The sequence below is a fragment of the Sorex fumeus genome, unplaced genomic scaffold (assembly GCF_029834395.1).
Source record: "Sorex fumeus unplaced genomic scaffold, SorFum_2.1 ptg000093l, whole genome shotgun sequence".
Lineage (NCBI taxonomy): Eukaryota > Metazoa > Chordata > Mammalia > Eulipotyphla > Soricidae > Sorex > Sorex fumeus.
The window spans coordinates 4,053,008-4,070,390 of record NW_026606150.1 but is presented as its reverse complement, the minus strand read 5'-3'; the positions used below and the strand labels follow the sequence as shown (position 1 = coordinate 4,070,390).

The following is a 17,383-nucleotide window of genomic DNA, read 5'->3' as shown; positions in this document are numbered from 1 at the left end:
GCAGCTGGGGCTCGGCTAGGGGCCACCTCACTCCGGAGGTTGTCCTTGTCGCACCTCCACTGTCTCCTGGGAGTCCTCACAGTTAAGGGGTGGCCCTGGGCTGGAGCTGGAACTGTGGTCAGGGAAGAGCGTCCCTCACCCCGCCCAGGGGCTCAGGCCCGAGAGCAGTGCCATCCCCTGGGCCAAGTGGCTGGTTCTGCCTCGCTCCCACCCAAGTCCACACACTGTGTGTGTGTGTGTGCGCGCACTCAGTGGCATATATATATATATGTGTGTGTGTGTGTGTGTGGCACACACTTGCCAGCATGTGTGCAATGGGGTGTATACACATATATGTACGTGTAGCTGTGTGCACATATGGGATGTGTACACATATGGGGATGTGTACATATGGGGCTTTGTATCTATGGGTGTGTGTATGTGGGGTATGTAGATGTAGGTGTATACGTGTAGGTGTGTGAATGTGGGGTTATGTATGTGGGTATGTAGATGTGTGTACATGTGGGTGTGTATATGTAGGGTGTATTTGCGATATGTAGGGGTATGCATGTAGGGGTCTGTAGATTCGGGAGTGTGTACATGTGGGTGTGTATTGGGTGTGCGCATGTGGACTGTGTGTATGTGGACATACTTGTGTGGACATACTTGCACGGAACCCCCTCCCCCGCAAGCACAGTGACCCACTCAGCACATCCGAGGCTGCCCCTTGCCTGCCTGTACCCCTATGTGAGTTCACTGGGGCAGGGAACTTTGGGGTCCCCCTCTGTCCAGCTGACTCTGCACAGTGTCTGCTCACTGGTGTGATGCAGAGTGGCCGTACAGGATTCTGGTTTGTCTGAGGAGGGGACCCCTGACAGAGCCATGTGGTGTGGGGGTCCGCAGCGGACCCCAGGCCGGGGCTCCCAGCCTTAGTTTACCCATCTACAAGGGGGCAATGTTTACTTAGAGGAGGTTGGGAGGAGAGGAAGGCAGATGGTGGAGGCATTGCACACTGCCCAGGCTCGGGCAGGAAGGGGTGGGGAGGGCCCACAGCTGTCGTCCACTCTCCATTGTTCTTTCATTCGCTCTCCTCTTGCTGTCTCCAGCCCCTGTGGAGTGGGGGTGTGGGGGCTGTGGTGGCCGCAGGCAATTCCCCCGGTGAGGGGGTGGGCCCCGGGGCTGGGGTTGCTGTGGGGGGGCCCTCTCATGCCCGGTCCCTGCTTCCCTCTGCAGCTGCTGCCCAAGCATCGGTGCCCTTTGCACTCCAGTGGCCGCAGCGAGGGGCAGGGCGGGGACAGGGCCTGGGGTGCTGCCCTTCGCCTGGGGCCTGTTTCCCAGGTTCCTGTCTGTCCGTCCTGGAGGCTAGAAGTGCGTGGACTTCAGGACCTGCGGCTCCTGGGTGCCCTTCGCTGCCTTCTTCACCATCCTGCTCAGGAAAGACATGGAGGGCGGTTCTCGGGGTGAGGAGGGACCCCAGGGGCACCTTCCCAAGGCTGGCCGCCCGCTCTCAGGGCTCCCCGAGCCTGTGCTGGTACCAGCCTGGACCCCCACCCATCTCAGGGGTCCAGTGGGAGAGTGGGGGCCACTGAGTTCCCTACAGAGGCATGTGGGGGCGGGGCACTCAGACCCCAGGGGGGATGAAGAGCACATGGAGCCGTGGGTCCTGCGCCCTGAGTCTCCCCTCGCCCCTAGGAGTGCTCTGTGACCTGGGTCAACCCGGTCCCCCTCTGAACCTCCGCTTCTCCCTTGCGGGGTTCCTGCCCGGGCTCACTCACTGGATGTCCTGGAGAGTGTCGGGCAGAGGCAGGCCCCGAGTCTCAGGCAGCAGCAACGCGGCCAGGCCACTCAGCAGGGGCACAGCCCCATAGGCCAGCAGTGGCAACCATGAGCCGAAGACGCCCAGCAGCCGGACCAAGGGCCCGAGGATGGCACCGGCGCGGGCAGCCATCTGCCCCAGGCCCACGGCGGTCATCCTGCAGGAAAGGCTCTGTGAGGGCCACCTGTGGCCTGGACGGTGGCCTGGACGAGACGCGGGTCAGGGGTGCCCCCAGCCTCACCTGAGCACGGTGGGAAAAAGCTCCCCGCTGTAGATGGTGACACTGGTGTACGTGGACCCCAGGCTGACCAGCCCCAGCAGGGCCAGGGCTGAGCGCAGGACCCCCAGCTCTGTGGACGGGGGTGCGGTGAGCCGGGCTGCTGGGGGCGCTCTCTAGTCCAGCCCCAGTCTGAGCTCCCTGTGCCCCAGGGTATCCCCAACCCCCGGCACCTCACAACTCAGTGGACCTCTGGTGTCTTCATGGTGTCCCCTCCCGGTCCCCTCCACTTCCTGCCCCCATCACTGAGGTCTTGATTTGGTTTTATCTAGGGGCCACACCTGCTGGGGGGACGGTGGTGTCTAGGATTGCTCGCTGTATGATCTGCCACATGGGCTGTCTCCCCAGCGCCCCACCTCTGTTGGGAGACCCAGGGCCTCACTTCAGGGCAGGTGTGCTACCACTGAGCTCTGAGTTCTTTATCTCGTTTGTTGCCATGCTGTCGCCCCCCCCCCCATCTCTCCCGATACCCCCACCCCACCTCCTCGTCACTGCACCCACGTGCCCTCCAAGGGCCTGGATTGTTGTCCCTGCCCGGGCTGTCGCTCACCCAAGGGCACCAGCATGTTGGCCAGGATGCACAGCCCGGCCAGCACCAGCGCGGCGGCCTGCGTGGGCCTGCGGCCAACCTTGGCCAGCAGCAGTAAAGTGAGCATCTTGCCGGGGACGTCGGCCACCCCGAGCAGGCCCTGGAGCAGGAAGAGGTTGCTGCCCAGCGCCTGCAGGTCCAGGGCCAGCCCGTAGAAGGAGAAGCCGAAGGCGAACCTGGGGAAGAGCAGCGGTTTAGGCTGGGGTGGCCGGATGGCCAGTGGGTGCTGACGGGTGCGCCTGCGTGTGTGGACTACATTTCCCAGTTTCCCGTGCCAGGTCAAGTCTGACCAATGGGAGGCCCAGGTGAGAGGCAGGAGGCGGGACCAGGGGGAAACGCAGGTCTCCGCCCTCTCGCAGTGTTGGTGACCCCTGGGCTGGCCCTCCTCTTGGCTTGTGAGGCCCCAGTCTTTGCTGGGGTTGGGGAAGAGGGGGTGTCTGCCCCCAACTTGGGTGGGTGCCTCTTGGCCCAGCGTTTCCAGGCCTCTGGCCCTTCCAGAGCCTGTTCTGGGGTCCCCTCCTCATTTGGGGGGGGGGGCGGGGCTGCAGGCCACATCCCTGAGAAACTCGCCCACCCGCCGCGCTGAAAGGGAGGCACCTGGGGCAGAGCTGGGGTGCGGGGTGTGGCGTCCCCGGGACCTACCAGCACAGTGCGGAGATGCAGGCGTGCAGGCGTAGTCCCGGCGTGCGAAGCAGCGTGCCCAGGCTGGCGGGTTCCCGGACCGCGCTCAGCTCCTCCCGCATGGCCGTGAGCAGGACCTGCAGGGGGACGCGGTCAGCACAAAGGGTTGGGGGGAGCTACCTCCTGTCCATGGGGCTCTGTGGGACGTCCCGGCCTCACCTCGATGGTTAGCACGCTCCCCATGCCCCCCTTCTTGTTGAAAGCCGCCACTCGGCGCAGCTCCCGCAGGCCGCGCTCCAGTTTGCCCGTGATAAGCAGCCACCGCGCCGACTCTGCCAGCCACCTGTGCAGGGGACGGGGCATGTAGCAGCCTCACGACACCCCCCGCCCGTGCCCTAGTGCCCAGCACCCTCACGATGTCGGCCTCTCCCAGGTCAGCCCCAAGCCTGCTCCTTCCTGTTGAGCTGACCCCTCCCCCAATACCTCGTCCCTGCAGGGAGGCCTGCTGAGTCCTGCCACTGTCCCCTCTACCTCAATCTCTGACGCACCCCACAGACTCGGCCTCTCTTCTCGCCCCCTGGCTCCTGACCGGTCAGCAACTAGCACTTCGTGATTGCCAGCGGCCTGCCCCCCACCACCCCAGAGTCAGCCCCTGGTATTCACCAGACCCCTGGCCAGGCATCATGCCCAGGGCCCAGACACTTCTGACTCCTGCCTTGGCTCACGTGGGTCTCATCACACCCCTTCCCCAAGGCCTCCAGGATTTCAGAACAGGGAAGAGGCGGGGACTCCAGGTGCCTATTAAAGCTTGTGCCCTGCTGGACTTCAGGCACAGTGGGGTGAGTGAGGGGTCACAGTGCCAGTGCGTGTGGGGGTTCCTGCCCACTGGGAGCCTGGGGGGTTGCAGGTGTAAGGATATAGCCCATCTGTGACCGACCTTGGAGTTGCTGCAGGGACGCAGGGAAACTGAGACTGGGGTCGAGGGAGCACGGCTTGGACTCCCTAGAGGGGAGACAGGGTGCAAGTGAGGTCGCCTGGGGGAAGGGTGCTGTCGCATGCTACAGGGGAGGCCTGGGGGGTTGGGGTTCCACGCATAGGTGCCCCCTCCCCCACTGACTCCATGCTTATGATGCCCTGATGGTTGGGGTTTACCGTATAGGGTACACGCAGGGACCCTGACACCCTCAACCAGCGGCCTGCACGAGTTGGGCACACCACAGTCATCTGTGGAATGAAGTAGTGAAGTCGTGAATGAATGTAGCACGCACACAGCGCTGGGCCAGGCCTCCCAGAAAGTGGGCTTCATCAGAGAGCCGGAGGGGTGTGTCCTGGAATCTGCACCCCAAACCTGGACGCTGCCCTCTGGCACGCCTGTTGGGCAGGGCTGCTTTTCCTCCTAGGGCCCTGGCATGATGTGACAGCCTCTTGTCTCCTGCTCGGCAGTGGCTGAATGTGCCGTTGTGAGAGTTTTTCTGCTCTAGCGATTGTGCCAGGAGAAATCTGGGGAATTACTCAGCTGCCTAGTGTGGGCACAGGTGCCCAACCTCCATGGGTCCCTGCCTGCCTTTCTACAGTGGCTACAGCAGCCAAATTACTCCCAGTTGCTCAGCCTTTATGTAAGTGAGCTGGCCCAGCTCTGCCCTGCCCATGCTTCCCACCCACTCATCCATTCATGCATACTCCCAGCCATCCATCTACCCCCCCCCAACACACAGAGCCACCCATGCATATTCCCAGCCATCCATGTATCCACCAACTACATACCTTTAGCACACCTGTTGGGCAGGACTGCCTCCTCCTATATTCCTCCCAGTCATCCATCCAGCTACCTGTCCATCCATCCAATTCACCCACCCACCTATATACTTCCCATCTGCCATCAGTCTACTCTCCCATCTATCTTCTCACTTATTTACCTACTTATCCATCTATCTGTCTATCCATCCATGCACCATCCAGTTATTCATGCATCCACCTATCCATCCTCCTGCCCACCTGTCACCCATCCACCAGTCAGCCCATCCATTCATCTACATACCTATTAACCAATCTGCTCTCATCTACCTATCCTTTTTATTGGGGGGGGGGGCACACCCAGCAATGTTCAGGGGTTACTCCCGGCTCTGCACTCAGGAATTACTCCTAGCAGTGCTTGGGGACCATATGGGATGCCGGGGATTGAACCCGGGTAGGCAAACGCCCTACTCACTATACTATTGCTCCGGTCCCTGCCTGTCCTTTTATCTGCCGGCCTATTCATGCACCGTCCGCTTATTTATCCATCCCCTTGCACTCATCCACTCACACATGCGCTGTCTCTCCAGGCTCTCCTCACCTTTATCAATCTGCCTCTCTCCATCCATTTGGCACCACTACAAGCACCATGCCAGGCCCTTGATATGGGTTTTTGATCATTTCTTTCAGGGCAGTGCAGACATTCCCTGATGCATCTACTTTGTGGGGCAGAGGTGGGGGACTCAGTGTCTCCTGACTCCCAGGTCATGCCCCTGTACTTCAATAACGCCCATAGTAAGGCCGCTAAGGCTGTGCTGTGTGCCCACATATATGCCACCCCTACTCTGGCCTAGGGCCACCTCCTAGCAGAGTCAGCCCAGGACTGGTGAGGGGAAGGAAGGAGGACCAAGGGAGGGAGGGGTGGAGGAAAGAGGCAGGACATGGGTTGGGCCGAGGACGAAGGTGCCTGGAGCTCCCCTGGTGGAAATGGGCGAGCATTAAAGCTGGGCTGGCTACTGGCCCCATCGCCTGACCACGTGCACAGGCTTCGCCCCAGGAGAGGGACTTCTCCCACCACGCCCCTGCAGAGTGATTGGTCCTGAGGCTCTGCCCCCCCAGGGGAGGAGCTCCTCCCCACCACGCCCCACACAGATGATTGGTCCTGTCTGAGGCTCCACCCCAGAGGAGGGGCTTCTCCCCGCCACGCCCCCCGCCTGCTTGGTCTCATCCGAGGCTCTGACCCAGCGGAGGGGCTTCTCCCGCCACCACCACCCCCACTCTGCATAGATTATTGATGCTGTCAAGGGCCTGGAGCACCCACCACGAGTACAGGAAGCAGAGGAAGAAGGGGATGGAGACCACCAACTGCAGCCGCGCCCAGTCACGCAACCCGTAGGCCAGAACGCCAGTGAGGACCTGGCCGAAGCTGAACCCCAGGGCGTTCAGTGTCATGGCCAAGACGCGGGCCGAGGTCCACTCCATCACTGCAGGGAGAGCGGAGGGTCAGACCAGCACGCGGCCCGGCCCCGCCCGCGCTGCTCCCGACGGGACGTACGCAGCGTGCACGTGTTCATCATGATGCCCGCCACGGCGAAGGCCACCAAGAAGCGGAAGAGGCAGTACACGGGGAAGGTGGGGGCGAAGGAGGCCACCGTGCCCGCGACGGCCACCTGCAGGTAGTTCCAGGTCAGCATCAGTCTGCGTCCAAACCTGCAACACAGACACACACACAACACGCAGAGGGTGGCGGGGCCGCGCGGGCCCATGGGAGCCCACCCTGAGCTGGGGTGGAGGCTGGGTGGACCCTGGGTCAGCCCCGCATGCCGTTCCTGCACGCCAGGAACGCCAGATCTGAGGCTCCACCCACCAACAGGCGCCACCAAGCAGCAGCCCACAGCCCAGACGCGGACCGTTTTAGCAAGGACTTTTCACAAGACCCGGGACCCCTCCCCTCAGCCCCAGAAGTCAGTGAAGCCCAGGCTCCAGGGCCCACAGCCTCCAGCTGCAGGGTTTCCCTCAGACAGGTGGGAGTGGCCACAGGAGGGCAGCGGGCAGGGTCAGTGGGGAAGTGGGGGTCTGACCACACCGCTTGGGCACTCACCTGTCGGCGGACTGACCACACACGGCGGCCCCTACCAGGATCCCTGACAGGTAGATGGACTGGGACATGGGCCGTAGGGCCTGAGAGTCACACACCAGGTCCCACTGTGGGGAGACACCAAGGTCAAGGGGCTGGCAGGGGCAGAGAGCTGATGAGGGCCCGTCGTGTATCTTGACAGCGACTAGGAGGGCCGCTGCCCCTCGGAGCCTACCCTCCCTGTGTGCCTCCCTCTGCCAATGGCCGCCCAACCCCCCCACTCATCTCAGGCTACTTCCCTCCAATTCTCCAGAGACTCTCCTATTCCCCATCCCCCCGTCCCCAGTTTGCTGCAAACCTCCTTGGGAATCCAGTGACCTTTCCCTGGGGCCCCTGGACTCTCATCTCGGGGTACTGCCTGAATCACAGGTAAGTGGGAGCAGCCGGGTGTTGGGGAGCCCCTCTATGCACGGCCTCTTGGACCCTGAGCTCAGGCTGGATGACCCCAGAGTCAGGCCTGTGTGTGCCACCCCCAGGGGTGTCCTCACCTGTGCCACGATGGTGGATGTGAAGATGCTGCGGTCATATACCCAGCCGTCCACGCATGGCTCCGTGGCCGCCTCGCTCCAGTTGGTGGCCGTGGCATTAGCGCCCAAGAGCTGCCACTGGGGTTGGCGGAAGCGGCGGCACGGATGGGGCCCCTGAGCAGGACCCGGGGGGATGGAGACGGCCAGGAGGGCCTCGCGGTCCCAGGCACTGGAAATGGCCGGCTGAGCTGAGTTGTTGTCCAGCAGCGGCACCCAGCAGCGGTGGGCGGGCACGGCGCCCGAGAAGTTCTCGATCATGTTATGCACGGTGAGCCACATGATGGGTACCACCAGGGCCACCATCTGCAGCACCTGGAACCTGCCTAGGCCGCCCACCTGCTCCAGCAGCTCTGTGAAGGCCATGGTGCCTGCCGGGGCCCGTGGCGGGGGGGGGGGGTCCCCTACAGAGGCCACCCCGGGGCTCGCTGCTGCCTCGCCAGCCGGGCAGCCTGGAGCATGGCAGCGCCTCTGCTCTGCTCTGGGTGCTTGCCCGGCGGGCCTCAGGGCCCTGTGCCCCTGGCCTCCGGCACCCCCAGCCCCAGAGTGGCTGGAGCTGGGAAGTGGGTAAAGGGGCAGGAGAGGGGGTAGAGTTAAAGTGTGACCCGGCTCGCTGGCCTCAATAATCATTCCCCAGTCAGAGCGGCCAAAGTCTAACCAGCCGGGGTGGGGGGGGCATCAATGCCACACTTGAGCCCCCCTAACCACTGGAGAACCCGCCCACGGTCCCCGGGTCCCTGGGGGCCGCCCATCTCTCAGCACTCCTCATGCCTCTTTGGGTCACCTCACCAGCGGGAGCACTGGTTGGGGCCCTTCCATGGTGGCCTGGGGAGCCGAAGGGACGCCTAAGAGGGGTGACGATCTCCGTGTGGGGCTGAGTCTCCCGACACCCCACAAGCCCAACCTGTGTGCCCAGCCCCCACCCGTGGTCCCCCGCTTTGCTCCTGCTCCCTCTGCCTTCACCCTCCCTCTCTCCGAGCCTTCATGGGGTGAGGGTCCTACATCAGCCCCTCCAGGTGTCCAAAGTTCCCACCCCGAGATCTGCCCCCCACCCAAAGCACCTCTCAGAGACTTGCTCAGCCCAACTCTGGGGTTCACACCTCCAGGCCCTCCCCTCCCCGTGGAGGCCAAGCCCTGCTCTCACCACCCCACACTGCAAACCCCCTCTTGCAAAAAAACAAAACAAAATCAACAGACCTCTGCATGAAAGTTAGAGGATTCTCCTTCCTCGGCACCAGCTGGCCAACGCCTAACACTGGGGCGGGAACGGGGAGTCGTGTGTGCTGGGGACAGGGGAAGGGGGTTCAGGAAAGGTGGAACAGTGTGGAGAGCCCAGTGGGGTTGGCACGGGCAGCTCTGGGATGAAAACCCACCCAGGGCAGCCATGAAGTGCTCATCAGTGGGTGGATGCAAGGGGCCGGAGCAACAGGACAGTGGGGAGGGTGTTTTTCTTGCACGCGGCTGACCTGGGTTCAATCCCCAGCACCCCATATGGCCCCCGGAGTACTGCCAGGAGTAATTTCAGGAGTAATTTCTGAGTGCAGAGTCAGGATTAACCCCTGAGCATTGTCCCGTGTGACCCTACCCCAAATAAAAGACAAGTGCATGAACGTGTGCATGAATACATGGCTGTGTTCTCAGGGTGTACATGAGGTTATTAATGTGTGCTCATGGGTGTGTACGATTGTGTGCCCAGGATTGTCTGATATGTGTGTCAGGAGTAGACGCACGTGTGTCCATGTTTCTGTGAAGCAATGCTGACCTGTCTTCTCCCATGTTCTTTGGGGTGCAAGTCTGAACCTACCAAGCCCACCTGTCTCTGTCTTGCTCAGATTCTTCTGTCAATGCAGTTCATCAGAAACAGCATCTCCTCTCCGGCTGCTGTCTCCAGTCTGCGTCCTGTGCACTTTCTCCCTCAACGCCCTGAGCCTGATGCTGTCCCTGCACTGACCTGCAAGTGCGCTGAGCCTCCTCCCCCAGGAGGCTCTCCTGTCTTGCCCTGGCCTCCTTCTGGCTCACCTGAGCCCCCTCTTCACCCCTGACACATTGATCTGGGAGTCTCCATCCCGCCGGTTCCTGGAGGGCAGACAAAAGTTCCATGAAGACTTGCTTCAGCTGGGTCAGGCTCGCGTCAGCTCACAGGGCTGGAGTGCATGCTCTAAGAGCAACCCAAGCACAGAGCCAGGGGGAGCCCCTGGGCACAGCTGGCAGAACCCCCCCCCCAACAACAAATGCAAACCAGTTACTATTGGGGGTTTTTGATTCTAGAATAAACTCACAAACCTTTGCTCCAAATTCAGAAAACGGAACAATTGTTCTGAAATTCAGTAGCCCTGGCCTCTGGGCCATTCCCCTGGACTGGGGGCGATCTGGGTGGCTTATCAGCCTGGCCTGTGACCCTGCTCCAGTCCCTCATATCAAACCCAGGCCTCTGGGGGCTGGAAAGATAGCACAGCGGGGAAGGCGTTTGCCTTGCAAACACAGCGGGCGCGGCCAACCCGGGTTCGATTCCCAGCATCCCATATGGTCCCCTGAGCACCGCCAGGAGTAACTCCTGAGTGCAGAGCCAGGAATAACCCCTGTGCATCGCCGGGTGTGACCCAAAAAGCAAAAAAAAAAAAAAAGAAAGAAAAAAAAAACCCAGGCCTCTGTCTTTAGCTCAGAGGTCGCTGATGGGCCTCCAGCAAAGAGCTGGTGTTGCCACTGGTTTCTTTACCCTCTTTCCCTTAATCCGTTGCTCCCGCCTTCCTTCCACCCAGCCAGACACTCCTCTACTCTTTTTTCCTTTCTTTTTCCTTTTTTGCGGGGGGACACACCCAGTGGTACTTAGGACTCCTGGCTCTGCGCTCAGGGATCCCCCCAGTCCCTTTGGGGCGCTGGGGATCGAACCCGGGCCAGCCCTTGTGTGAAGTGAGTGCCCGCCCCGCTCTCGTAGCTCTCCAGGCCCGTCCTTGCTCTTTCTCTGCTGTCTCACTTGCTTTCCACTTGCCTCAGGCCTGAGCCCACAGCCGAGGAGCTATTTTAGCCCGGCTCCTCCGGGAGGCTGCCCCCTCCTCTCACCCACTTCCCGGCAACACAGAAGCCAGCAGAACCCCAGCAGCCTCTTCCGGCCCACTGGAGCCGGTGCATCCACGAGGAGGCCGGGGAGGGGGTCTCTCCCTCTGCACCCCCCCAGCCCACACCACGCGCACCCCTGCTCCCTGCAGACTCCCTGGCAGACAATTTCCACTTTTGTGCAAACAGGTGCTCTCCTCTCCATCCTCCCTACGGTGCTCCCTCCCTCCCAGCATCTCCCGTCTCCACAGAGGCTCCTGCCCCACCTCCTGAAACTTTAATTGCCTTTGGCCAGGGGGCTTGAGGTGAGGCACGGCTGAGCCCGCAGCACCTATACTGACTTCAGGGATAGATTCCCGGTGGGTCTGCAGAGAAGCCGCCTGCACCTGCCTGAGAGTGCAGTGGCCCCGCCAAGGGGGGACCCCACCTTCCTCCCTCCCCCCTCCTCAGGAGCTATTTTCCTCAGAGCCTCAATGACTTATTGTGATTTGTGAGTTCGCTGCTTTAGTTATTTATATTCCACATAGGAGAGAACCATCTGGTATGTGTTTTTCCTTCCGGACTCTAAACTTTTCTTTAAAAAAAAAAAAAAACCTATGTGTCAGGGCTGGGGAGTTCGTACGGAGAAGGCACTCGTGTTGCACACAGGGGGGCCCGGGTTCCTGCCACCACGCACAGTTCACTGAGCACTGCTAGGAGTGACGCCTGAGCAGAGAGCAAGGAGCAGCGCCCAGGCACCTCTGAATGTGGCCTAATCCCCCTAAATCTGCCATCAGTCTGGGGACAGAGCGATATACAGCAGGCAGGGCGCTTCCCTTGCATACAGCCGACCCTGGTTCGATCCCCGGCATCCCTGATGGTCCCCCGAGCACCGCCAGGAGTAATTCCTGAGTGCAGAGCCAGGAGTGACCCTGGAGCATCGCCGGTTGTGGGCCCTGCTACAAAAACATGTTATCTGCCTGTGTCTGTCTTCCTGTCTGTGTTGTTCTCCCAAAGCTCTGGTGGTCTCTGGGGGCCCTGAGGAGACTCGCCGCCTTGCACAGACACCAGGGCCTTGGGAACACGCATGCAGGCCAGGGCTGAGCTGCAGTCCTGGGCCCACGGGGACCTGCTCTGGGGTCTCAGGAAACACCTTGGGGGACATTCTGAGCCCCCCACCCTGAGCTCCGTGTCGAAGAAGGCAGCCAGGCTCAACACCATCCCCCGAGGGGTTCCCAGGCTTTCACTAGGGAAACGGGGTCCTCAGGCTGGACAGTGGAGCACTCTTCCCGCTCGGGCTCAGGCAGGAGGCTGGAAACGAGGCACCCTCTGGCAGGATGCAGGAGCCCCTGGGCCCCCTCCTGCATTCCTGCTCCCCCTTCCCACCCTCTCTTCCTTCCATCCCCCAGGAGCCACCGGCAGGGAGTTTCCGGCTCACCTCCAGGGAGAAGACCCCTGGCCCTCCCCTGCGGTGTCCCCCTCCCTTCATGCCTCCACAGGGAGCCTTGTTCCTAGGGGGACCCCCCCGACACCCTTGTAACTGTTTTTGTATGGGAGCCACACCTCGTGGTGCTCAGGGGCTACTCACAGCTCAGTGCTCAGGGCACCCTGGGATGCTGGGGACGGAACCCGGGTCTCCTGACATGTTATGTAACCCTGAAGCTTCAGCTGCTCTTGTGGCTCCCCCAGGCCCTCTCTGCCCAGTGCCCCAGTACGATCCGTCCACCTCTCGGTCCAGGGACCCAGTGGCCTCTTTCGTCTTTGCCTCAGGAATCCCCTGTGCTTCCTTCCTGGGGGAAGCTTCTAGAACATGAGGACTAGCTCAGCTTCGCGCACAGCTGTGGCTGTGGCTGGCTGGAGGCTGAGGAGGGGACCGGAAGCCAGCGTGAGGAAGGACAGTGGCCAGCGTTGGAGGGGGTAACCTGACTGGTTCACGGGCCCCTCAGGAGCAAGCTGGAACGGGGATTGATTTGGGTCTTGGGTTTTAGGCCACACCCAGTGATGCTCAGGGCTTACTCCTGGCTCCGTGCTTGGGGCTCAGTCCTGACGGTGCTTGGGGGATCATATGCAGTGCTGGGGATCGAGCCGAGATCAGCCACATGCAAAGTTGGTGCCTTCACCCCTGCACCACTCTCGGGCCCCGAGAATGCAGACTTAAGACCCACCGTGGGACAGACTTGGAATCTGGGGTCCAGGGCATTTGGGGTTCAGGCCGGGGCAGCCTGAGGCAGAGGCTGAGCCCTTTGTACCCAGCGCCTGGGCAGGACGAGGCCTGGAGTGGAAGGACGGGGTTCGGGGAGCAAGCCGAGGGGAAGGATGTACCGCGGAGAGGCGGCAGGGCAGGGCCCACAAGGAATCCGGGAAGGGCACGGAACTGCACTGCAGAGTGGAGGCTGCGACTCAGATGGGCAAAGGGACCTTGGCTAGGTGACAGGGCGGGGAGACGGGACCCTGGAGAATCGCACAGATGTAGGGGTGAGGCTGGAATGGCAGAGAGGGGTTGTGTTCTGGGACTGTCACCAACTGTCATTTTCGGGGAGGAAGGCTGCGGGCCAGGCGGGCAGGCATCCTGGTCTTGGTGACAGTGGCGGGTGGAGGGGCCGGGGAGAGGCCTCAGGGCAGGAGCCGAGGGGAAGGGCAGGGGTGGGGGGGCTGGTGAATACCAGGTGGACGGCTGGTGGGAGGGCGGCCCCCGGAGGCCCAGTGCAGGCCAGATGTCCCCGGCGCGCGGCACGCACAGTGTCACCTCTCCCGCTGAATCGTGCTGCGGACCTCGGGCCACTGCTCAGCCCCCCGGTGCCCTGTGGCGCGGGCAGCTGCCGCTGGGTCGGGGCCAGCGGGAGCAGAGTGCTGACCGGCGGTGAGTCAGCAAAGTCCCCACGGGGCTGGGCCAGGGGCAGCCGGGCTGGCTGAGTCCAGGCGGGCAGTGGGAGGGGTGGGTGTTTGCTCCACCTCCTGCATCTCCGGTGGGGCCAGGGGTGCTCAGTCTGCCCCTCTCTTGGGGGGTCCGTCTCCGAGGCCAGCTGGTGGCGGCGTTCTGAGACCGAGCTGGTCTCTGCATGTCAGCGCAGCCTCCTCACGCCCTCAACCCGTGTCCCCGGCTGTCAACAGTCTTGCTCTGCCACCTCCTTTGCTTGGCCTGAGCGAGCCCGGAGAGGCACTGCTCCCCAGACTGACCCCGCACCCCTTTTCTCAGGGTACTGTTTCCTGGTCTGAGTCGCTGCTGCTCAGGGCAGGCCACGAGTTACCAGGTACAGGTAAATCCGGCTGGATCCAGCTTGCGGACTTGAGTCTAGAGCGGCCGCACAGGGCCCCTGTCCCCTGCGTTGGACACTGTCGCCCTCCTCCCCTTTACAACTTCATTCTCAGAGGAGGTTGGAGTTCTCGAGAGACTCCAGCAACTCAGGCTGCCAATGTCCCAGCCTGGCTCGTTGGAGGCCCCAACTCTGCAACGCCCACGTTTCTCCTGTTCCCCAATGCTGCTCCTGCTGGAAGTCTGGGTCCCCCCCCAACACCTCGCAATCCACAGTGGCTGGCCCCTCGACACTGCCAGAAGTGATGCCGGCACTGACTCAAGCTCAGTGCAACGGTCCACACTGGTGAGCTGGGAGATGCCACAGTTCTCAGTGATGATGGTGGAGGTGATGGTGACGGTGATGTACCGTCAGCGACGGTGGTGATGACTGCACTGATAATTATGGTGCTGGAGGTGACAGTGGAGGTGATGGTGGAGGTGATAGTGGAGGTTGATGGTGGAGGTGATGGTGGAGGTGACAGTGGAGGTGACAGTGGAGGTGACAGTGGAGGTGATTGACGCTGGCTATAGTGATGGTGGAGGTGATGGTGGTACCCACAGTCACTGTCACGTTGGGTGTATCCAAGATTCTCTTCCTCTATTAACACGCCTGACGCTTCCCACCACTCTCCCAGCTGGACGGGCCATTCTCATGCATCTTTCTGCAAAACTGAGGCTGAGCAGGGAACCAAGGCCCAAGATCAGGGCCCCCCCCAGGCCTGCTCAGCGCCAGTTCACGCTCCGTTGCTGGGCTTGGCTGCAGTCCTACGGGCCGCCAAGCAGGTTCTCTGCAAGATACAGTGTGTGGCGGGGGGCACTTGCCATGTACCAGAAGCTGGCCTGGCTCTAGTCCCTGACACTCCACATGGTTCCCTACAGGAGTGAGCCCTGAGTACAGAGGCAGGAGCAAGCCCTGAGCACCACTGGGTGTGGCCCAAGAACAAAAACCAAATGAGCAAATTCCTGGAAACCACAGAGCGTCAAAGAGTGCTGGCACCCTGCCTGCATCCAGCCCCCCCCCACACCCGTGTCCCCCCAGCTCAGGGACACATCCTCTATGTTTTCTGGCCCCGGGGAGGCCACTGCTAGGTGTGGCCGCATGGCCGAACACGACTCATCAAAGGGTCCGCCTCCCCCCCACCCCTGTGAACTTACAGAGGACCCCCACCCTGCAGACCCCCACCCTGGACTCTACGGCTCACCCCAGAATCTGCCTGGCTCCTCCCCGAGTCCCCACTGCACCTCCCTTGGGACTCAGGCCGTGGGCTCCGGGAGCTGAAGGCGGTCACCTGCATGACCCCAACATCTGCCCAAAAAAGTGGGGTGACTTCCTCTCGGGTGAGTGGCCAGGGCTGGGGGACAATAGCCTGGCTTTAATTGATGGCCTGCGTGACACCAGGACCCTGACCCAGAGTCCCTCTTTTTTTCTTCTCTTCTTCCTTTCTTTCTTTCTTTCTTTCTTTCTTTCTTTCTTTCTTCTTTCTTCTTTCTTTCTTTCTTTCTTTCTTTCTTTCTTTCTTTCTTTCTTTCTTTTTCTTTTTGGGTCACACCACCCAGTGATGCACAGGGGTTACTCCTGGCTCATGCACTCAGGAATCACTCCTGGCGGTGCTCGGGGGATCATATGGGATTCTGGGAATCGAACCTGGGTCAGCTGCGTGGAAGGCAAACGCCCTACCCGATGTGCTATTGCTCCAGCCCCTCTTCCCTCTTCCTTCCTTCCTTCCTTCCTTCCTTCCTTCCTTCCTTCTCCTTCCTTCCTTCCTTCCTTCCTTCCTTCCTTCCTTCCTCTCTTTCTCTCTTTTTCTTTTCTCTTCCTTCTTTTCTTTCTTTATTTTTTTCTCTTTCTCTTTTTCTTTCTCCCCCTTCCTTCATTTCTTTCCTTTAATTTTTTTTTGGGGGGGGGCATGTCCAATGATACTCAGGGCTGACTCCTGGCTCTGCACTCAGGAATTCTGGCAGTGCTTGAGGGAACCATATGGGATGCCGGGGTTCGAGCCTGGATCGGCTGCGTGCAAAGCAAGCACCCTCCCCACTGTCCTATCCCTCCTGCCTCTCCCCATTTTTCTGCTTCCCGGGAGCCCTCCAGGCTGGTCCCTCTGGACCAGTGAGCAGATCCGCTCTAAGTAGGTCAAGGAGCGCCCGGCCGCCAGGCCCTGCCGCCTCCCTTATGCGCCCGCGGCTCCGGTGAGTCTGGCTGGCTCCACCAAAGGGACCTCGCTCTCCGTGCTGTGCCAAAGAGATTTTTCATGTTAAAATTCAACAGGGGTGTGTTCAGGAAGTGCCAGAACCAGGCTGAACTGTGCCCCTGTGGGCAAGGGCTTGCCCACCGTGGGCAGCGAGCAGTTGGCACGTTTACCAGGGTACAAACCCTGCACCCCTCAACCTCCTGCACGGTTGCCCTGGAGGTGGGTCTCCGGGCACCCTTGTCCAGGGGTCCGGGCCAGCTGCTGACCTCCAAAGACCCCGGCTTCCTTTCAGCCCCGCTTTGCCAGAGAAGTTCTGTCTGGGGGTGCGTGGGGCTTGGCCGCGCCCCGTCCGAGTGAGAGGACGAGAGACTGAGGACGCTTCTTCAGTTTGGCGCTTTGCAGGCTGTTTTTCAGAGGATCTGAGCCGCCTTTGGATCGGGCTGGGGGAAGGGCAGGGAACAGCAGCGCACGGAGCTTGGCACCGTCCTTCCCACTGCGCCGGAAAACAGTGGGGAGCTTGGCTGCAGCCCCGGGTTCCTTCCTGCATCTGTGGCCGGGAGGTGCAAGCCGGGTTCAGAGTGGCCAGTGCTGGCCGCAGCCTGGACAAACCCCCGAGTCCCCTGCCAGCGCGCGAGCGTGGGGGCTGCCCAGGGCGGTATTTCTTGCTCTGTCGGCCGCTGTGTGGCCTTGGGGTGGTGCTCAGCCTCTCTGTGCCAGGGAAGAAGCAGGTGGTGAGCGCTCTGACCTCACAGCTCCCGGCCGTGAAGCCGATTCCTTCCAGCAGTCCTGGCAAAGCCACATTGTCGTCACCACGAGGTGACACCATCTGATCCTGAGGACTAGGGACCGGCGGGGAACCCCCAAGACTCAAAGAAGAAGGGGAACTGGGGGTCAGATGAGGCCAGGAGCGATGGCCTTTGGAGGGGGCACCAGCTGGACTTATGGGTGTGGCTGGGGTCCATCCCACGGGCCACTGCGCGCCACTGTCTTTCCGGAAAGGTCACTGGTGTCCCCATGTCTTAAACTGGAGTTAATATGTGTGTGTGTGGGGGGGGGGGGGAGGCGTGCAAGGGGAGAGTCCCAGGAGGGTTTGTGGGGACCTTGGGAGCTGGTGGGGGGACTCTCAGAGGTTCTTGGGGGGACTCTCGACGGTGCTTGGGGGGCTCTCAGCTGCTGGAGCCCCTGCCCC

At 61.4% G+C, this 17,383-nt stretch overlaps 1 protein-coding gene across 1 annotated transcript; it reads right to left on the bottom strand.

Annotated features, from left to right (window-relative positions):
- Nucleotides 1-1,341: 1,341 nt before the first annotated feature.
- SLC22A12 (solute carrier family 22 member 12) lies at nucleotides 1,342-8,043 on the bottom strand. Its single transcript, XM_056131563.1, has 10 exons — nucleotides 7,642-8,043; nucleotides 7,118-7,221; nucleotides 6,572-6,726; nucleotides 6,338-6,500; nucleotides 3,502-3,625; nucleotides 3,304-3,419; nucleotides 2,623-2,837; nucleotides 2,037-2,145; nucleotides 1,755-1,952; nucleotides 1,342-1,405 (listed from the first exon to the last, which is right to left on the bottom strand). The coding sequence occupies exons 1-10, from the start codon at nucleotides 8,041-8,043 to the stop codon at nucleotides 1,342-1,344; spliced, it is 1,650 nt and encodes a 549-aa protein (XP_055987538.1).
- Between the last annotated feature and the right edge of the window lie 9,340 nt (nucleotides 8,044-17,383).